The sequence below is a fragment of the Panthera uncia genome (assembly GCF_023721935.1).
Source record: "Panthera uncia isolate 11264 chromosome B3 unlocalized genomic scaffold, Puncia_PCG_1.0 HiC_scaffold_1, whole genome shotgun sequence".
Taxonomy (NCBI): domain Eukaryota; kingdom Metazoa; phylum Chordata; class Mammalia; order Carnivora; family Felidae; genus Panthera; species Panthera uncia.
This window is the reverse complement of record NW_026057582.1, coordinates 119,404,499-119,421,181: the sequence shown is the minus strand read 5'-3', so window position 1 is coordinate 119,421,181 and position 16,683 is coordinate 119,404,499. Positions and strand designations below refer to the sequence as shown.

General features: G+C 42.3%; 1 protein-coding gene across 2 annotated transcripts in view; it reads right to left on the bottom strand.

Moving 5' to 3' along the window:
* Positions 1-6,376: 6,376 nt before the first annotated feature.
* ATP10A (ATPase phospholipid transporting 10A (putative)) overlaps positions 6,377-16,683 on the bottom strand; it is a 191,310-nt gene continuing 181,003 nt past the window's right edge. For both annotated transcript variants that reach the window (XM_049613943.1, XM_049613944.1), the window contains 6 exons: positions 15,170-15,295; positions 11,345-11,545; positions 8,696-8,776; positions 8,515-8,619; positions 7,846-8,033; positions 6,377-7,677 (listed from right to left, as the gene is read on the bottom strand). In XM_049613943.1, the coding sequence (XP_049469900.1) occupies positions 7,059-7,677; positions 7,846-8,033; positions 8,515-8,619; positions 8,696-8,776; positions 11,345-11,545; positions 15,170-15,295 (1,320 nt within the window). In that variant the 3' untranslated portion in view covers positions 6,377-7,058. The remainder of the gene's footprint in view (positions 7,678-7,845; positions 8,034-8,514; positions 8,620-8,695; positions 8,777-11,344; positions 11,546-15,169; positions 15,296-16,683) is intronic.

Sequence of the window (16,683 nt, the reverse complement as noted above, 5' to 3'; positions counted from 1 at the left end):
AAGTTATGTTGTGTATCTGAGACCTTTCTTCCTTATTTAGGAAGGCCTGGATTGCTATGTACTTCCCTCTTATGACTGCTTTTGCTGCATCCCAGAGTTTTGGGGCTGTGGTGTTATTTTCATTGGCTTCCATGTAGTTTTTAATTTCTTCTTTAACTTCTTGGTTAGCCCATTCATTCTTTAGTAGGATGTTCTTTGGCCTGCAATTATTTTTTGTGTTTCCATTTTTTTTTCCTTGTAGTTGATTTTAAGTTTCATAGCATTGTGGTCTGAAAATATGCAAGTATGATCTCGATTTTTTCGTACTTGCTGAGGGCTGATTTGTGTCCCACTATGTGATCTATTCTGGAGAATGTTCCATGCACACTCGAGAAGAATATGTATTCTGCTGCTTTAGGATGAAATGTTCTGAATACATCTGTTAAGTCCATTCCATCCAGTGTCTTTCAAAACCATTGTTTTGTTGATTTTATGTTTAGATGATCTGTCCATTGTTGTAAGTGGGGTGTTGAAGGCCCCTGCTATTATAGTATAGTATTATCAATTTCTATATGTTTGTGATTAATAGATATATATGTTTGGGTTCTTCTGCATTTGGAGCATAAATGTTTACAATTGTTAGATCTTCTTGGTGGATACACCCCTTAATTATGATATAATGCCCTTCATCTCTTGTTACAGTCTTGATTTTAAAATCTAGTTTGTTTGATATAAGTATGGTTATTCCGGCTTTCTTTTGGCTACCATTCGCATGATAGATGGTTCTCCCTCCCTTTACTTTCAATCTGAAGGTGTCCTTAGGTCCAAAAAGGGTCTTTTGTAAACAGCATATAGATGGATCTTGTTTTCTTATCGATTCTGTTACCTTATGTCTTTTGATTGGAGCATTTAGTCCACTGACATTTAGAGTGAGTACAGAAAGATAAGAATTTATTGCCATTATGTTGACTATAGAGTTGGAGTTTCTGGTGGTGTTCTCTGGTCCTTTCTAGTCTTTGTTGCTTTTGGTCTTTTTTGTTTTGTCTTTTCTCCCCTCAGAGAATCCTCTTTAAACTTTTTCTTTCTTTCTTTCTTTCTTTCTTTCTTTCTTTCTTTCTTTCACTGTGTATATATTTATTTGCCATATATATATGGCAAATATATACTGTGTATATATTTATTTACTATATGTGTATATATATATATATACATATATATATATATATCTGTAATTTATACAGAAAAATAGTAAACTTTTTACCCTGTCCCCAGGAATTTATTTTTATATTAAATATAATTTATTGTCAAATTGGTTTCCATACAACACCAGTGTTCATCCCAACAGGTGCCCTCCTCAATGCCCATCACCCACCTTCCCCTCTCCCCCACCCCTCATCAACCCTCAGTTTGTTCTCAGTATTTAAGTGTCTCATGGTTTGCCTCCCTCCCTCTCTGTAACTTTTTCCCCCCTTCCCCTCCCTCATCTTCTTTTAAGTTTCTCAGGGTCCACATGAGTGAAAACATATAGTATCTGTCTTTCTCTGCCTAAACTTTCTTACAGGGCTGGTTTAGTGGTCACAAACTCCTTTATCTTTTGTTTTTCTGGGAAACTTTTAATCTCTCCTATTTTGAATGACAGTCTTGCTGGATAAAGAATTCTTGGCTGCATATTTTTCTGATTTAGCAAATTGAATATATTCTGCCACTCCTTTCTGGCCTGCCAAGTTTCTGTGGATAGGTCTGCTGTGAACCTGATCTGTCTTCCTTTGTAGGTTAAGGACTTTTTTTCTTACTGCCTTCATGATTCTTTCCTTGCCTGAATATTTTGTGAATTTGACTATGATATGCCTTGTTGATGGTCATTTTTTGTTGAATCTAATGGTTTTTGTTGAATCTAATTCAACGGTTTTGTTGAATCTCTGTGCTTCCTGGATTTTGATGTCTGTGTCTTTCCTTAGGTTATGAAAGTTCTCTGCTGTGATTTGCCCACATAAACCTTCTACCCCTTTTTCTCTCTGTGTCCCCTATGATTCGGATGTTATTCCTTTTTAAGGAGTCATTGAGTTCTCTGATTCATATATCATGCTCTTTTGCCTTAGATTCCTTCTCTTTTGCTGCTTCATTATACTGCATATATTTGTCCTCCATATCACTGATTCTCTGCTCTGCTTCATTCATCCTTGCCGCTATGGCATCTATTTGAGATTGCATCTCAGTTATAGCATTTTAAATTTCACCCTGACTAGATTTTACTTCTTTTGTCTCCACAGAAAGGGATTCTATGCTTTTTCAACCCCATCTAGTATTCTTATCTTGATTCTAAATTCTGGTTCAGATATATTGCTTGTATCTGTGTTAAGTCCCTGGATTTCATTTCTTCCTGTTCTTTTTTTGGGGGGGGGGGGTGAATTCCTTCATTTCATCATTTTGGAGGAAGAAAAAGAATCAAGAATATAAAATAAATAAATAAATATTTAAAAATTTAAACAACACACACACACACACACACATACACAACAAATAAATGATGCTAGATCCTAGGTGTTGTTTAGTCTGTTTGTTGAAAAAGCTTGATAAACTAGAGTAAAAAGGGAAAGAAAAGAAAAGGGAAAAAAAGGAAACAAAAAAGAAAAACACTTGAAAATTTAAAAAATGAATATAATAGAATAAAATGAAATGAAAGTAAATAGAATTAAAAAAAATTTACAATGAAGTACAAAATATAGTAAAAAATTTAAAAATCTTTTTTATGAAAACGTAAATAAAAAAATAAAAATAAATTTTTTTCTTACTGTATTCAAGAATAAAAAAAAGAAAAAAATTGAATAGATGGACTAGTGAACAGAATGATATATGATTGAAATTACATCTAGTTTCTCCTGGAAATCAAACTCTGAAATGCTTTATAGTCTGCAAACCAAGCAGGTGGAGAGACTTTTGGTGTTCCTCTAGTCACGGTTGGCACAGTTAGAGGGGCTTGCTGTAATGGCTCCATTCTCCACTAGTTGGAGCTGCTTAGTTTACTGGGGTGGATTTTTGTGGCACGTGTACACATGTATGCACATGCATGAGAGGGCTGAAACTGTCATAACCCAGCTACCCAGTCTTTTGTATCAGAACTCTGTGCTCTTGCCCACCAGCAATCAAGCACCCCTCCTTTGTACCTGGCTTCCATCCACTCCCCACTTCTACACTATGACCAAACCGTATGCCTGCCAGGAGGCACCTCCCTTTTTATCTCCAATGAGACTGTGTTTCCAAACTCCTAACTTCTGAGGGCCCTACAGCTTTGACCCACTCACACCCTTGGGGTAGGGTCTCACCAAGCAATGGCTGGGTGCCAGCCCCACCCTAGGAATGTTCATGTGACCCTGCTGCTGATGCCCAGAGACAGTGGCTGGGTGCAGCCTGCCCCAGAAAAATTCATGTGTTTGTGTAGCAGCAGCATTTCAGGATTATGGTAAATCACAACACACATCTGGCACCAGGCTTCACCCTTAATGTCCTTATTCTAACACCAGCAAATGTGGCTGTTCTCTGGGATCACTGGGACCTTTGTAGGGAGACCACACAGCCTATACCAAATGTCCTCTCAGCAGGGGAACCGTCCCTGTGTGGCCCAAGGACCCCTCAACCTCACTGTCTGCTCCTGGGGATTTGTCCTTCCTATCAGAGCTCCACCAGGTATCGAGCTGTGGAGTTTCAGACTCTGTGCTCCCCTGTTTATGGAGACTTAATGGTATTTAAACCCTCTCCTTTTTCCTTTCTCCCTTTCTAAGTCTCTTACAGGTGTTTCCAGTTTCTTTCTCTCCAGCTGCTTTCAGGGGAGTGCTTTTCCTGCACTCTCCTCAATCACTGGCCTCTCTCTGGAAGCAAAAAATAGCTCCGTACCCTCCGTGGCTCTCTTCCTTCGTTCTCTGTGCCATGTACCTGCCAAGTTCTGTGGTTCAAATTGTGCAGATTGTTGTGTTAACCCTCAGGTAAGTCTTCTAGGTGTGCAAGCTGGTTTGGTGTTGATCTAGCTGCATTTCAGGGATGAGAGAGGCAAAAAAACAAAACAAAACAAAACAACTTCCATGCTCTTCTGTCATCTTGACCCCACCCCTGGTATTTTAATTTTTGTTAGTGTTGGTGACTTAGATCTTTTCCTTCCCCCGTTATGCTCTATAGGGTTTGTTTTCCTCATAGTCAATTTATTGCTTCCTATTAGCCCTGAGCACTATTTAATTCAGATTTTTTTAGGCATATAACCATATAATGTGTAAGTAAGTAATGATAATTTGGTCTCTAATTCCAATACCCATTCTTCTCAAAACTTCATATCTTATTGCATTAACCAGAAATTCCAGAAAATATTAAACAATAATGGTTTATAACAAGCAACTCTCCTTTAGCTCTGATTTTAACAAGAATGCCTTCAGTATTTTCACTATTAACATTTACTTAGGTTCATCAGACATTCTAAGAGCTAGGTTCTAAAACATTTTTTTTTAAATGTTTATTTATTTTTGAGAGAGAGACAGTGCAAATGGGGTTGGGGCAGAGAGAGAAGGAGACACAGAATCCAAAGCAGGCTCCAGGCTCTGAGCTGTCAGCACAGAGCCCAATGCAGGGCTCATATTCACCAACTGCGAGATCATGACCCGAGCCAAAGTTGGAGGCTTAACCGACTGAGCCACCAAGGTGTCCCTGAGAGCTAGGTTCCATATGCTAGTGGTAAGAATACAAGGTGAAGAGGACATAAGATGAGGCCTCCAAGAAGTTAAAATTGATTTAAGGTTTGAAGTAGGCACTGTGTATAATGTCAAATAGTTAATCTTGCCATTTTGTCACTAGGGGAAGAAGTCGCCTTAGAAAGCCAGATTTCTTATTTAATTTAGATTTGTAATTAGGATTGGGTGACATATATTTCCCAGTGATTTTTTTGAGATAATCATGCAGTTCAACTCTATACCATGTTCATTTTGAGATCAAACTTGCTTGTGATGGATTATCATTGTAGGCTTCTATTAATGTTCATCATCCTACAGAGCAGTGGACAATGCCCTTTACAATGTTTATTTCTCTGAAATGGTTTTGGTATGCATATTCCCAAAGCCACTTCCTGGATCATATCATTTTCTAAGAGGAACTATCTATGGAGAAGTCCTTGGGAAAGGTCAATTGTGAGTGCAGGAAAATCTGGAAGCTGGAGCATTCTGAACTCTGATAATCAGGGGAATGTGCATATAGTTCTTCTTGTGCTTTGTGCTAACAACCATTACCCTAACTCAGGAAAGCACAGTGTTGTGCATCTTCCTAAGTTCCTTTTGTACGTGTTGCTATGAGAACAGATGAGGCACCCTTAGGCATGCAGGGGGGAGGATTGGGACAGTATCACCTCTCGTTCTTCTGGCTGCTGAAACTCTTTCCACTCCTCATTCTCTCTCCCCGCTCTAACAGGACCCAGATATTCCTCTGAGAGTCCACTCATGCAATTCAGGTTCTTGGAAGGAAGCTGACTTCTCTTCCAGCTCTAGCCAGAAGCTACAGTCATTCCCCCTCAATTTGACAGCAACTGCAACCTGTGCAGCTTGAGCTGAAGAAACCCAGAACTCTGGGAGAATGTGGAGAGCAACAGCCTCTCTTCTGGACAGTGGGATGGCTCCAGCCATGTCATCAATATGAACAGAGTCAGCCTTAAGACAAAACTGACCTCAGAAAGCTCAGGGCAGGAGGAATGGTGTAAAGCCCCAGGTCTGAGGTGCTGAGTTCAATGGTCCTAAAGCCCAATGTGTCTCTGGCCTTGTAGACATCGAACCCTGCCTTTTCTTTCTATATAACTAGATGGGGTGCATCTTTTATCTTGTTCAATGAGCCACACACAATGGATAACCAGCCATTCTTCCTGGTATGCTGTGCTCAGGAACTGCTTGCTCCGGAGATCCTCCACACTTTTTGTACCTTGCTGTTCTTAGGGATACCCAGCCACAAGACACCTAAGCAAGGGTCACATGATGCTCACTTCACATCCCTAGGCTGAACAGAGCAACTGACTCACAACTGATGGCAAAGTGCAAAGAGAAGTCTCTGAAGAGGAAATGATATATCATTAATGGTCTTGGATATTTAAAATTTTTTTCCTCCTTTTCCTACTGTTTAGAGTAAGAGAAATAATGACTTGTAAGATAAATGCCTAAAGATACACACTTAAAAAGCCTAGTCTCTTGGAAGGAAGGATCTGGTAGGTGCTGATAGCCTGGTGCAGGGAGCCATGATGTAAACCTAGTGTTACAGTGTGCAGTTTTCATGACACCCTGCTGTATCCTGCATGGTGTCTAAAAGTGTCCTGTGGTACTTAGAACATGTTGTTAGGTCACATATTCATAACTTCACACGACAGTGGCAACAGGACATATTCTCTTTGCAAAGTGAAAGTTTTTATTGCTTGTTATGATTTTGACAGGCAAAACCCTACATAGGGACTGTAATACCTACAATACCTATAAAGTGATCTTTACAGAATGCCTGAGTAGACTTCAATGTTAGGATGAACTCCACGCATGAATTCTTTCTTTCCTTTTTTTGGGTGAAGCAGAGCCCAGCTCTCCCAGGTTGGTGGAGGCAGGGCAAAGGAACAAGGACAAAGACAGAGAAGCTGCATTCTTGTCCCATCATCTCCCCTCACTACTAGCCATACCCACCTGGGATTCACTGAGCTCACACACACATTTTCAAGTGGGGAAAACCAAGGTCATGCATGTTGAAGAAATTCAATCATATTGCATTTTCTTATAAAATGAGATGAAAAAATAAATCTAAACACACTTTTCAAGTGTTTCTTTTCTTTAAATTTTTATATATGTTAAATCTCTTATTTTCCTTTTCAACATATTCTACTTAGAACTTTTAAAAATAAATTTTCTTTCTGGTACCTTTCATTTCCTGTGTTAGCCTTGGAAACATAAAATACATCTCACTAGAACTCTTCTGTGCAAAATAATAAACATAAATAATATTAACATCTAAGTTATATAAAAAGAGGCCATTTCAAGGTTTTCACTGCTACTGCCATCAGCTGTGGTCCCTGGAAGATGCTCCTAGAAATAGTTGGTGGTCTGCCCATTTAAGCCACACAGATCCTGGTCTGGCTGAGGTGGGTTAGGCAAAAATTCACTGTCCCTCTTGTCCATCTGTAAACTACTTCGAGAGAACTGTAAGACACTTCCTAGCCCATTGACCAGTGAGAGGGGGGAAATCCAGTTGAATGAGCTGAAGTTGGGCAGGTTGAAAATGGACGACAGGGAGGCTGCCCTGCTGGTGCTGGTGGGTTTCATCTTGGAGTCCCCAGGATACCCTTCCAGGATAGCCTCCCTTGGCATGGAGGACCCTGGGGACTGACTGCTCAGTCCTTCTAGCAGAATGTCCTCCCTTAAAGGCACATTCATGTCAACCACATTGGGCTCCCCACGAGCTTCTGGGGAGCAGGCTGGCCGCTGCATATGCCAAGATGCCTGTGAGATGCAGTCCCGGGAGAGAGATCCAGAGGTACTGATTCTCCTCTGTTCAGACGATTCAGTTCTGGGTTCTCCTGGGAGGTGTCCCTGAGCAAAGGTCTCTTTGGGAGCAATGAGTTTCTTGGGGGACCTCTTGGCCATCTGGCGCCCCAGCTGAAGTTGGGTGGGGAAAAGGCTCCCCTGCATGGCTTTGAAAAACAATCTGGAAAGAGCATATAAAAAACAGTTATCCGTGGATAGAGCTTTTGAGTTTTCTGAGACTTGCACAATGTAAAAGCACTGAGAATGTTTATATATTCTGAGATATATAAAGCCTGAGAATGCTATAGAGCTCACTTAGGACTTGAGGGACACTGTCCCTTATACCCACCTGGGAAGCAATGCAGCAACAGGTGCTATGAGACAAGTCAAGTAAAATACGGGGTCGCCCAGTAATGTTTGCATAGTCCAATAAGGATTGGATGGAGGATAACACGTTGCACAAGAAGCATTGTAAATCAAAGCCACAGTGAAAAATAAAAGGATACTGAAGCCACAAGCTATCCAGTTGAGCCAGGTCTAAAGGGGAAAGAGAAAGACAGGACTTTTATTTCAATAAAAATGCACTGGTCAACTGTGAGCGGGTAGATGTTCTAAGGGTTTAGCAAAAACACAGGTCTTTGGCACAGACAGCCAGGAGGCCTTGATGAGGCTGCCTTCAGCATCTATGGACCAGCTGGGACACAGGGAGATGGAAGTCAGGGATATGAATGAAAGGAGAGGGGGAAAGGGGGTGGGACATGAGGTAGAGGAGGAGGGGAGAGAGGGCAGGAAGGAGCTTAATGCTGCCCAGGTGAAGTGTTTGTGTCAGGATGCAGCAGTTCCCATACCAGGGGCTCCATACACATGGCAGGCCCACATATTTGTTTTCCTTCTCCACAGTGAGGCTAGCTTTGTAGTAACCTGTCTGCTCAGAAACCTTCTAGATGTCATGGAATCTGCCTGGGAGTGTGGGGCCCGCAGCATCAGCACCCTTTGGGATCATGTCCACAGCACTTACCCAGGTCTTGGTTTCAATACCAAGGTGCAAGAGGAAGGTGAACAGCGCGATTGCTGTTATGGGGGTCCCCCAGGTAAACACATCTGTGTCTGAGTCATAGTAGGCCTGAAAGACAGCAGTGTCCAGTGTCTGTGGGTCACTGGATGAAGCTGATAAGAAAGGCTGCCAGGTGTCAACTTACCAGGTAAGGAATGAAAAAGCAAACCAGGCTCTGGAAGGCAGCATCAGCCATGTTTAACCAGAAGGTACGTGGCTGATATTCCTGAGACACAAAAACAAGCACAGATTACAGGGAAGTGTACATCTCTTCAAATGATGTTTTCCAGTAGCTACAGGGCCTATAGATATCACCCTAGGGCAATTTGCTAATTCAGGACTTTTGGTGCTTGAGGTCCCAGAGGGCTGAGGAAAAAACACAACGCAAACATCTGCAGAGGCATCCAACTGAGTCAATCACTGAGAGCATCTGTATACAAGACCAGCTACAGTAGTTCTAGGCCAACAACAGGCAGATAAAACCATTTTCTAAAGCCTATGGGGAGCATTTTCCTAGGGTAGACACAGCAGCTCAAATTCTGGACGTCTTGCTCCAACTTGAGTCCTTCTACTCCTACTTTGTCAGGGTTTTGCACCCTTTGTTGGTGGGTCTCTTAGAATGTTTCTTAAAAGTGTCTTTTAAAATTATATCATGGATGTATTTAATGTTAAAATAAAAAAGCTGTACACTGGGGCACCTGGGTGGCTCAGTCAGTTAAGCGTCCAACTTCGGCTCAGGTCATGATCTCATGGTTCGTGAGTTTGAGCCCCATGTCAGGCTCTGAGAGCCTGGAGCCTGCTTTAGAGTCTGTGTCTCCCTCTCTCTCTGCCCCTCCCCTGCTGGTGCTGTCTCTCTCTTTCTCTCTCAAAAATAAACAAACATTTAAAAAAATTAAATAAAAAAAGCTGTACACTGAGGGCAAAAATGACCTTGATGTGGACTGATCAAGCTTTCCTTAACTGGGGAACAAAATGTGTACTGGACTCTGAGTTCCTGAGCAACTGGGGCTGGTACTGGCCTGCAGGGAATGTAGATTGGACTGAATGAGCATTTACTGAGCAGTTAAGAAAGTGCTGGCTAGGCCCTTCCTTCAGTTCCCTAGTTCCACAGGACAAACTCCCTGTGTCTGGTTCCCTAGGCCAGCCTCAGCTGAGGCTGAGCTGAGGATAAGAGGCCCAGCTGAGCACAGGAATTTCTCCACCGACAGGCAACTAGCAAAGGCCCTCCTCATTGGCCAGACCCTCAGTAGCTCCTACCCTGCAGCCCAACCCCCTCTCCCCCTCCCCACCCCCACAGCTGCCTAAGAGGGAACTCAGTGTCAATGAGGGTGATCAGGGGAGTCAACTCAAAAGTAAACAAATTCTAAATTAGAGACTGTTGTAGTTGTAAGAGATAGGGAGGATACATATGCATACATATGATGATTCCAACTAGCAAAGAGAAGCACTTAGAGGGCCTGAGTTATTTATTTTTATATGAAATTTATTGTCAAATTGGTTTCCATACAACACCCAGTGCTCATCCCAACAGGTGACCTCCTCAATGCCCATCACCCACCTTCCCTTCCCCCCAAACCCCCATCAACCCTCAGTTTGTTCTCAATATTTAAGAGTCTCTTATGGTTTGCCTCCTTCCCTTTCTGTAAATTTTCCCCCCCTTCCCCTTCCCCCTGGTTGAGTTTCTCAGGACCCACATATGAATGAAAACATATGGTATCTGTCTTTCTCTGCCTGACTTATTTCACTTAGCATAACACTATCCAGTTGCATCCACATTGCTACAAATGGCCAGATTTCATTCTTTCTCATTGCCAAGTAGTATTCCATTGTATATATAAACAACATCGTCTTTATCCATTTGTCAGTTGATGGACATTTAGGTTCTTTCTATAATTTTAGAGGGCTTTAAATGCTGGGAGGACTAGCTGGTAATTAGCAGTCAATCTATGTGGTGTATTGATGTAAACATGTATTTATATCTGTTTGAATTCACTTATTCTCTCAATGTTTTCTCCATGGGTTTATCTTCTGGTTAAGTCCCATTCAAAATAAATCACACTGTGGACAGGGGATAGGAGGTTGTTTTAGAAAAATCCCGGCTCTGGGGCATCTGGCTGGTTCAGTGGGTTAAGTGTCTGACTTCGCCTTAGGTCACAATCTCATGGTTTGTGGGTTTGAGCCCTGCATTGGGCTCTGTGCTGACAGCTCATTGGGCTCTGTGCTGACAGCTCAGAGCCTGGAGCCTGCTTCAGATTCTGTGTCTCCCTCTCCCTCTGCCCCTCCCCTGCTTGTGTTGTCTCTCTCAAAGATAAATAAATGTTTAAAAAAAAAAGATTAAAAAAAAAAAAAAGAAAAATCCCTGCTCAGGAGTCAGCCACCTGGCCCTGACTTCAACTCCAAGTGGATTTTCCTTGAGTTCCTGGAGATTCTTGGTGTAGAGACAGTTTTCACCTCACTCTACTTTTTCTTTAAAGCTCCCTCTTTTTTTTTTTTTTTTTAGCTTTATTGAGGTAAATTGATACACAAAACACATTTAATATATACATCTTGATGGGTTTGGACATATGCATACACCAGTATACTGTCACTCCAACCAATAACTTCACTCTACTTAATGTACGGCACAATCAAGTAGATAGAATCCATTTTTTCATCCCACTGGTCATTTTCCACAATTTTAACAATTTCTCCCAGGGTGAGTTAAAGGGAGGTGTGAAGACTTGCACTTTCTGTAAGGTGAACATGGAGAGTGGGAGGGCCAAGATAGGAAGCAGGTACAGGAAGGGTCCCTTACCTCCATGTTCTGACCACTCTTGTAGAGCTGTGGTTCAGTCAGCAGCACATCAGCTGGCACATCCTTGTCCAGCACCCCAGTCACAAGCTGGGGAAGTGATGAGAAGAGCAGATTAAAGAAGATCAGATACCACTGGTCAATCATAGCAGATGCAGAGAAGCCACAGTAAAACTGGAACCAAAACAGGAGGCCCACAAACATCTGAAATCAAGAAAGGAAGAATGGGGATAAGCAATTCTTAGCTGTCCCTGCAGATTCTCATCCAAGGGATCTAAGAGTTTTGCAAAATTTGACTAACAAGATTAAACTTATTGACAACAATTTCCTCCAAAGATAGCCGTAACATTGTTGCTCTGTCTCTCCCTCCTCATTTCTTTGAGTATGAAGGACCAGCAATGGGAGATGAGAATTCCCAAGCAGAGCCCATGGAGAGAGGACACTGGTACCAGCCTGTGAGAAATGCAGATTGGATGGAACAAGCATTTACTGAGCACTTATGAAAGTGCTGGTTAGGCCTTTCCTGACAGTCCCTTAACTCCACAGGACAAATTCCTTATATCTTGTTCCTAAGGCCAGCCGAGATAAAGTCCAGCTGAGTAGAAGAATTCCTCATAAAGGTCCAGCAGGGTCTAGGGTTGCTCACATTTCAAAAGGGTCAGCTGTGTTCTTCACCCATTGCAGCTTCTTCCCTAGCACCTCTCCTCTGTGATAGTAAACTAAACCTACTTGTGTTACATCCCAGATCTTGCCGCTGTCTTTAGTCACAAACATTTTCTGATGAAGAACAGTGGGAAATTATTGATTCCCATGGCAAAGAGGACACACAGGAACATGGCAGAAGTCGGTAATGCTACCAACATTGGTGCCTTGACCAAGTCCTGATATCCACCAGGCACTCTGCTGGCAGGTGAGCTGTAGTTATTATCACTGGTTCTTACAGCTACCCCCCACTTTGCCGAATAGTAAAGTGAAGACCAGGGAGCTTGAACAGCCTCTTCAAGTCCATGCTCAGTAGAAGTTGGGTGGATCTCTTCCCACTATCACTGAACATCAGTGGGTTGAGTGTATTTACATGAGAGCATGGCAGTTTAGTGATGGCAAAGCATTTACACTTATAAGTTGTACACTTATCAATTTGGCACAGATCATTTAACCCCTTTCTGCTTCAGTGTCCTTGTCCATGAAATGGGCATCCCAATGGTACTTAGCTATGGGTTGTTGTAAGGATTAATGAACTTATGCATTTAAAGTACTCACAAGAGCTCCTTGTGAGTACTATAGGTACTCACTTATGGTTTGTACAGTTTGCAGTACAGTTATTTCCTTAGCCTCAAGCAGGGCCAGCGTGTTTACACCATTTAGAGAAAAGGAAACTCAAGTCCAGCATGTTAAATGACTTAACTATGGTCATTGTATGAGTAATAAACCCAACTTGTTCAGCCACTTGTGGATCTGGGCCTGGAGGGTATGGACACTCCCAGGACAGAACATGGTGGAAGAACATTCTCTGCTGGGGACCACAGGTAATGGCCTGGGTTTTAGTTCTGGAGCTGTCACTGTCTCTTTCTGACCTTGACTCAGTCACTTACCTTCTCTGAGCTTTGGTTCCTGGACCTGAAAATGGCTTGCTCTGAAGATCAGAAAAAAATGACACGTTTTCTCCAAGTCTTGTTTCAGTCTATGACCTAATGCAACTTTTCCCTTCCACACTGAAAACTAACAAACTTGGATTTTTCATTGACTTTCTTCCATTCTCACTCCGACTGTTGACTTTCACCCACCCCCATAGGCTCAGCCTACTGAGTCATCAATGAGCAACTGGAGTCAGGAGAAAGAGGAGGAAAAGTACTTAAATAATTGAGACTTTTTTTTCCCCTGTAGTACCAAAAAGACTTCTTCCCAAACTACTGTTGCTATGGAAACTTTCCTTCTCTCCTAAAACTAATGACTTTCTCACTTTGGGAGGCAGGGTGATTTTCCTTGCACTTCTCAACTAGATTAAGTGCTTGTTAACAGAGGCCCTGCATCTTATGTGGAATAAAGACAAGTACCCCCTCCTTCTTTCATTCCCTCCAGGAGGACAGATTCATTATGGCAGGCAGGAGGCTGTGCTCATTCAGGTAGCCACTCTGGCACTCATTTGCAACTAAAATGTTGAATTTCTTGCCCTCAGTCTGCGAAATTTTCATGAGGAATTACAGAGAATAGACCTCAACTCTCATATTTTGCTTTTAGAAAACAATCAGAAAAATCCCTAGGAAGCAAAAAAACTTGCTCAAGATTGCATAAGTAATTAATGACAGAAAGAGAGCTAGGGTTCCATCTGCCCAGCCCCACTCATCTGTACTCAAGCACCCATTCACCTCTTTGGGAACTGAGAACCTCTAAATTTGCAACTATATGCATGGAGACCTCAGCTCTGGGGATGCAATGCTAGCATGGCACAGACTTCCTTGGACAGAATCCTAGGCAGAACCTAATCTGAATTAATTTCCAGGACCCAACCTACCAATCAGACATGCCCTGACTGGTCCTGAGTATCTGTATTCATTTTGCTAGAAGACATTTTGAAAATGGATGAGGGTGAGGGGGCAAGAGGGTTGGGAAAGATAGGTAGGTCTAAATCTCCAGAACAAACAAGAACAAGAGGCATACCGGTGGCAGTTTAGACTTAGTATGATTTTTAAGTGGAATTAATGGGAAAGAAATAAGAAATATATCTTTTCATTTATTGTGTATTTTATTCTTTTTCAGAAGAGTACAGGATGACCTTGACATTGGAATTGTGGTATCCAATGTGATAGATTTGTGGGACTACCCTGAAAGATCACTTACACTAAGAGTTTATTTTGTCTGTTTATACATTCAGCCACAAGCTATTAGAGACAAGAGCAACACATACCCACTCAGCAACTTCTTAGCAAAATGTCTATCCCTCACCTACAAGAAGGGCAGGGTTCAGAAATGGCCATGCATCCATTCTGGAGGGCTATGGAGAAAGACGCTTGTCTGCCAAGGTCATAGTAATAAAAGAACTAAGAATTAAACATTAGGATCAACATGAAATGGAGAAAGGCCCTGGATTAGAGCCTCTGGAGAGAGAACTGTCATCAGCCAGCCTGGGTATGACCCAACTGGAGCGTCAACTACAGACTGAGCTGGCCAGAAGGGGGCATGTCTGCCCTGCCAGCACAGAAGACAGTGTGGCAAGACCCTGCTGGTGGCCCTGTTCCTCGGGCCCTAAGCTTGCATTCTGACTAGGGGACTGGCACACTGGCCCAGTGTGGGTATGTTTTAACAGAGGCTGTTCAATATTGGAATCACAGCATGACTAAGTCCTGTCATTCTGATTCCAGGACTGCCAATACACTCCTACTTGTCACTGGATTTCCTGACTGCTCTAGAGTGAGCAATGATCAGAGGACTCCTGTCTGTGGACACCTCAGCAGTCTGCTCCTGAGAAACACATTAACAGAGTGGTTAAGAGTTGGGAGCCAGATGAACTGGGGTTAAATGCTGCCTTGACTACTCACTAGCTGTGTGACCTTGTGCAAACAAGTGGACATTCTTGTTTGATCCACCTGTTTCCACAACTTACCCCCTTACAGGTGCAGTTACCCTCATGTGCCTGTGAGTTAGACTCCTGAGCCTATAGGGTGCAAGCCCAGGCCAGGCCTGGGGGAAGTTCACAAAGGCTGAGGAGGATGGAACCGACAGGAAGCCTTGGGATGGCCAGTGGGCCACATTCAGGTGATGGTCCAATAAATCTCAGCTAAGGCTTTTTGAATTCAAAAACTCTAGAAACCAGAAGTGTCAAATACCTACTGTATTTTTGTAGAAGAAGTACAGCACCATGTTGGCAAGTCGGGAATAGCACCAATGTCCATGAACAATTAAGAGTCTCTCAAGGTATCGGAATCTCGGCACTGCAAAGTCACTGGCCATCACTGCCTTGAAAGGGAGAGAAGTCCCTGTTATTGTTGACACCTTATTCCACCTAAGGTCTGTCATATCTTCCTCAAATACAAGGCAAACATGCATGGAGAAATCCAGTTTCAAACACAAATGTACATGTGACTGGCCAAGGCTCACTTTACCAGGATTTCCCTTATTATCTCCTTCAGTTAAAAAAAAAAAAAATCAATCTCAACAAGCACTCTAGTTCAGGGATATCATTTTATAGAAGTCATTTAAGATTTAAAATATATGTAATTGATTTTTACAAGTTTTTGTTTTCCCATGCTTTTTTTAACAAGCAAAAAACAAAAACAAAAGCCCAGAGATGTACACAGCTTCTCTGCTATTCTCCACTCTCTGATGTTTTATTCATATTAGGATCTCAACCCAGAGATGAACCAAAGCTGCCCCTTTTGTATGCATCCTGGCAGTTGACCATCCGGATAGGTATGTTTTGGGTCCTTCTCCTCAGGAGCCACAGGTGATAAGCAAGGCCAAGCCTATGGCTCTGCAGGCCTTCACATAATCCAGTCCCAGAAAGCCGCTAAAGGGCAATGGGTGTCCACTCCACCCAGAAGACAGTGGGGGAAAGCAGGTTTCCTCCATGGACAGGAAAGATGACTGGGGGTGGAAGCTTCCTCTCACTTCACTCAGCATCATGCTCTATACAATTAAACTGGGCCAGACAAATGCCATCAAAATTATATCTTTTGTACCCAGAATAACTTAGACCCCACCATATAATGCATTTTTCTATGTGGGAAAAAAGAGTTAAAGAAAATATCAGGAAAAGATAGATTTCTGTTTATCTTTGAAGGATTGTTCTATACAAAAATGTCAGTCTGCTTCATTTATTTCCCTATAGTCAAATAACTCCTAGAAAATAGTAGATCACACTTGATGTGGTCTTCTGTGGATCAGAATAATGTAATTATACATGACAGAAAAGTGAGAAGCCTTAGAATGTCTGCTTTCTGAATCAAAAGTTAAGGATTTCAAAGCAAATACTGTTTCTATACCTCTTTCTGTCATCACTGGGGTTTGGAGGGCTTTGTGTATTCCTCTCCAGACTTCTGACACTCCTTCCTGCCTCCAAATCTAGGCCCCAAACCCACTGTTTGTCCCTCTGTCAAGGTGGATCCCAGCTAGGTTAGATCCTCCATGCAGAAACTAGTGTTTCTCTTTGATGGCATTTATTACAATTGTGACTATTTGTGAACATTTAAAATATGTATCTGTCTTCCCAGCTTTTTTCTGGACATCCCATGAGAGCCAGGATAGTAGAGGTTGTGATCACCCTGAATTCTGAGTTCTGAGTCAGTGCTTGGCCCCATGAAGTGATCAATAAACATGGGGAACTAGATGACCCCATGAAGACCAAG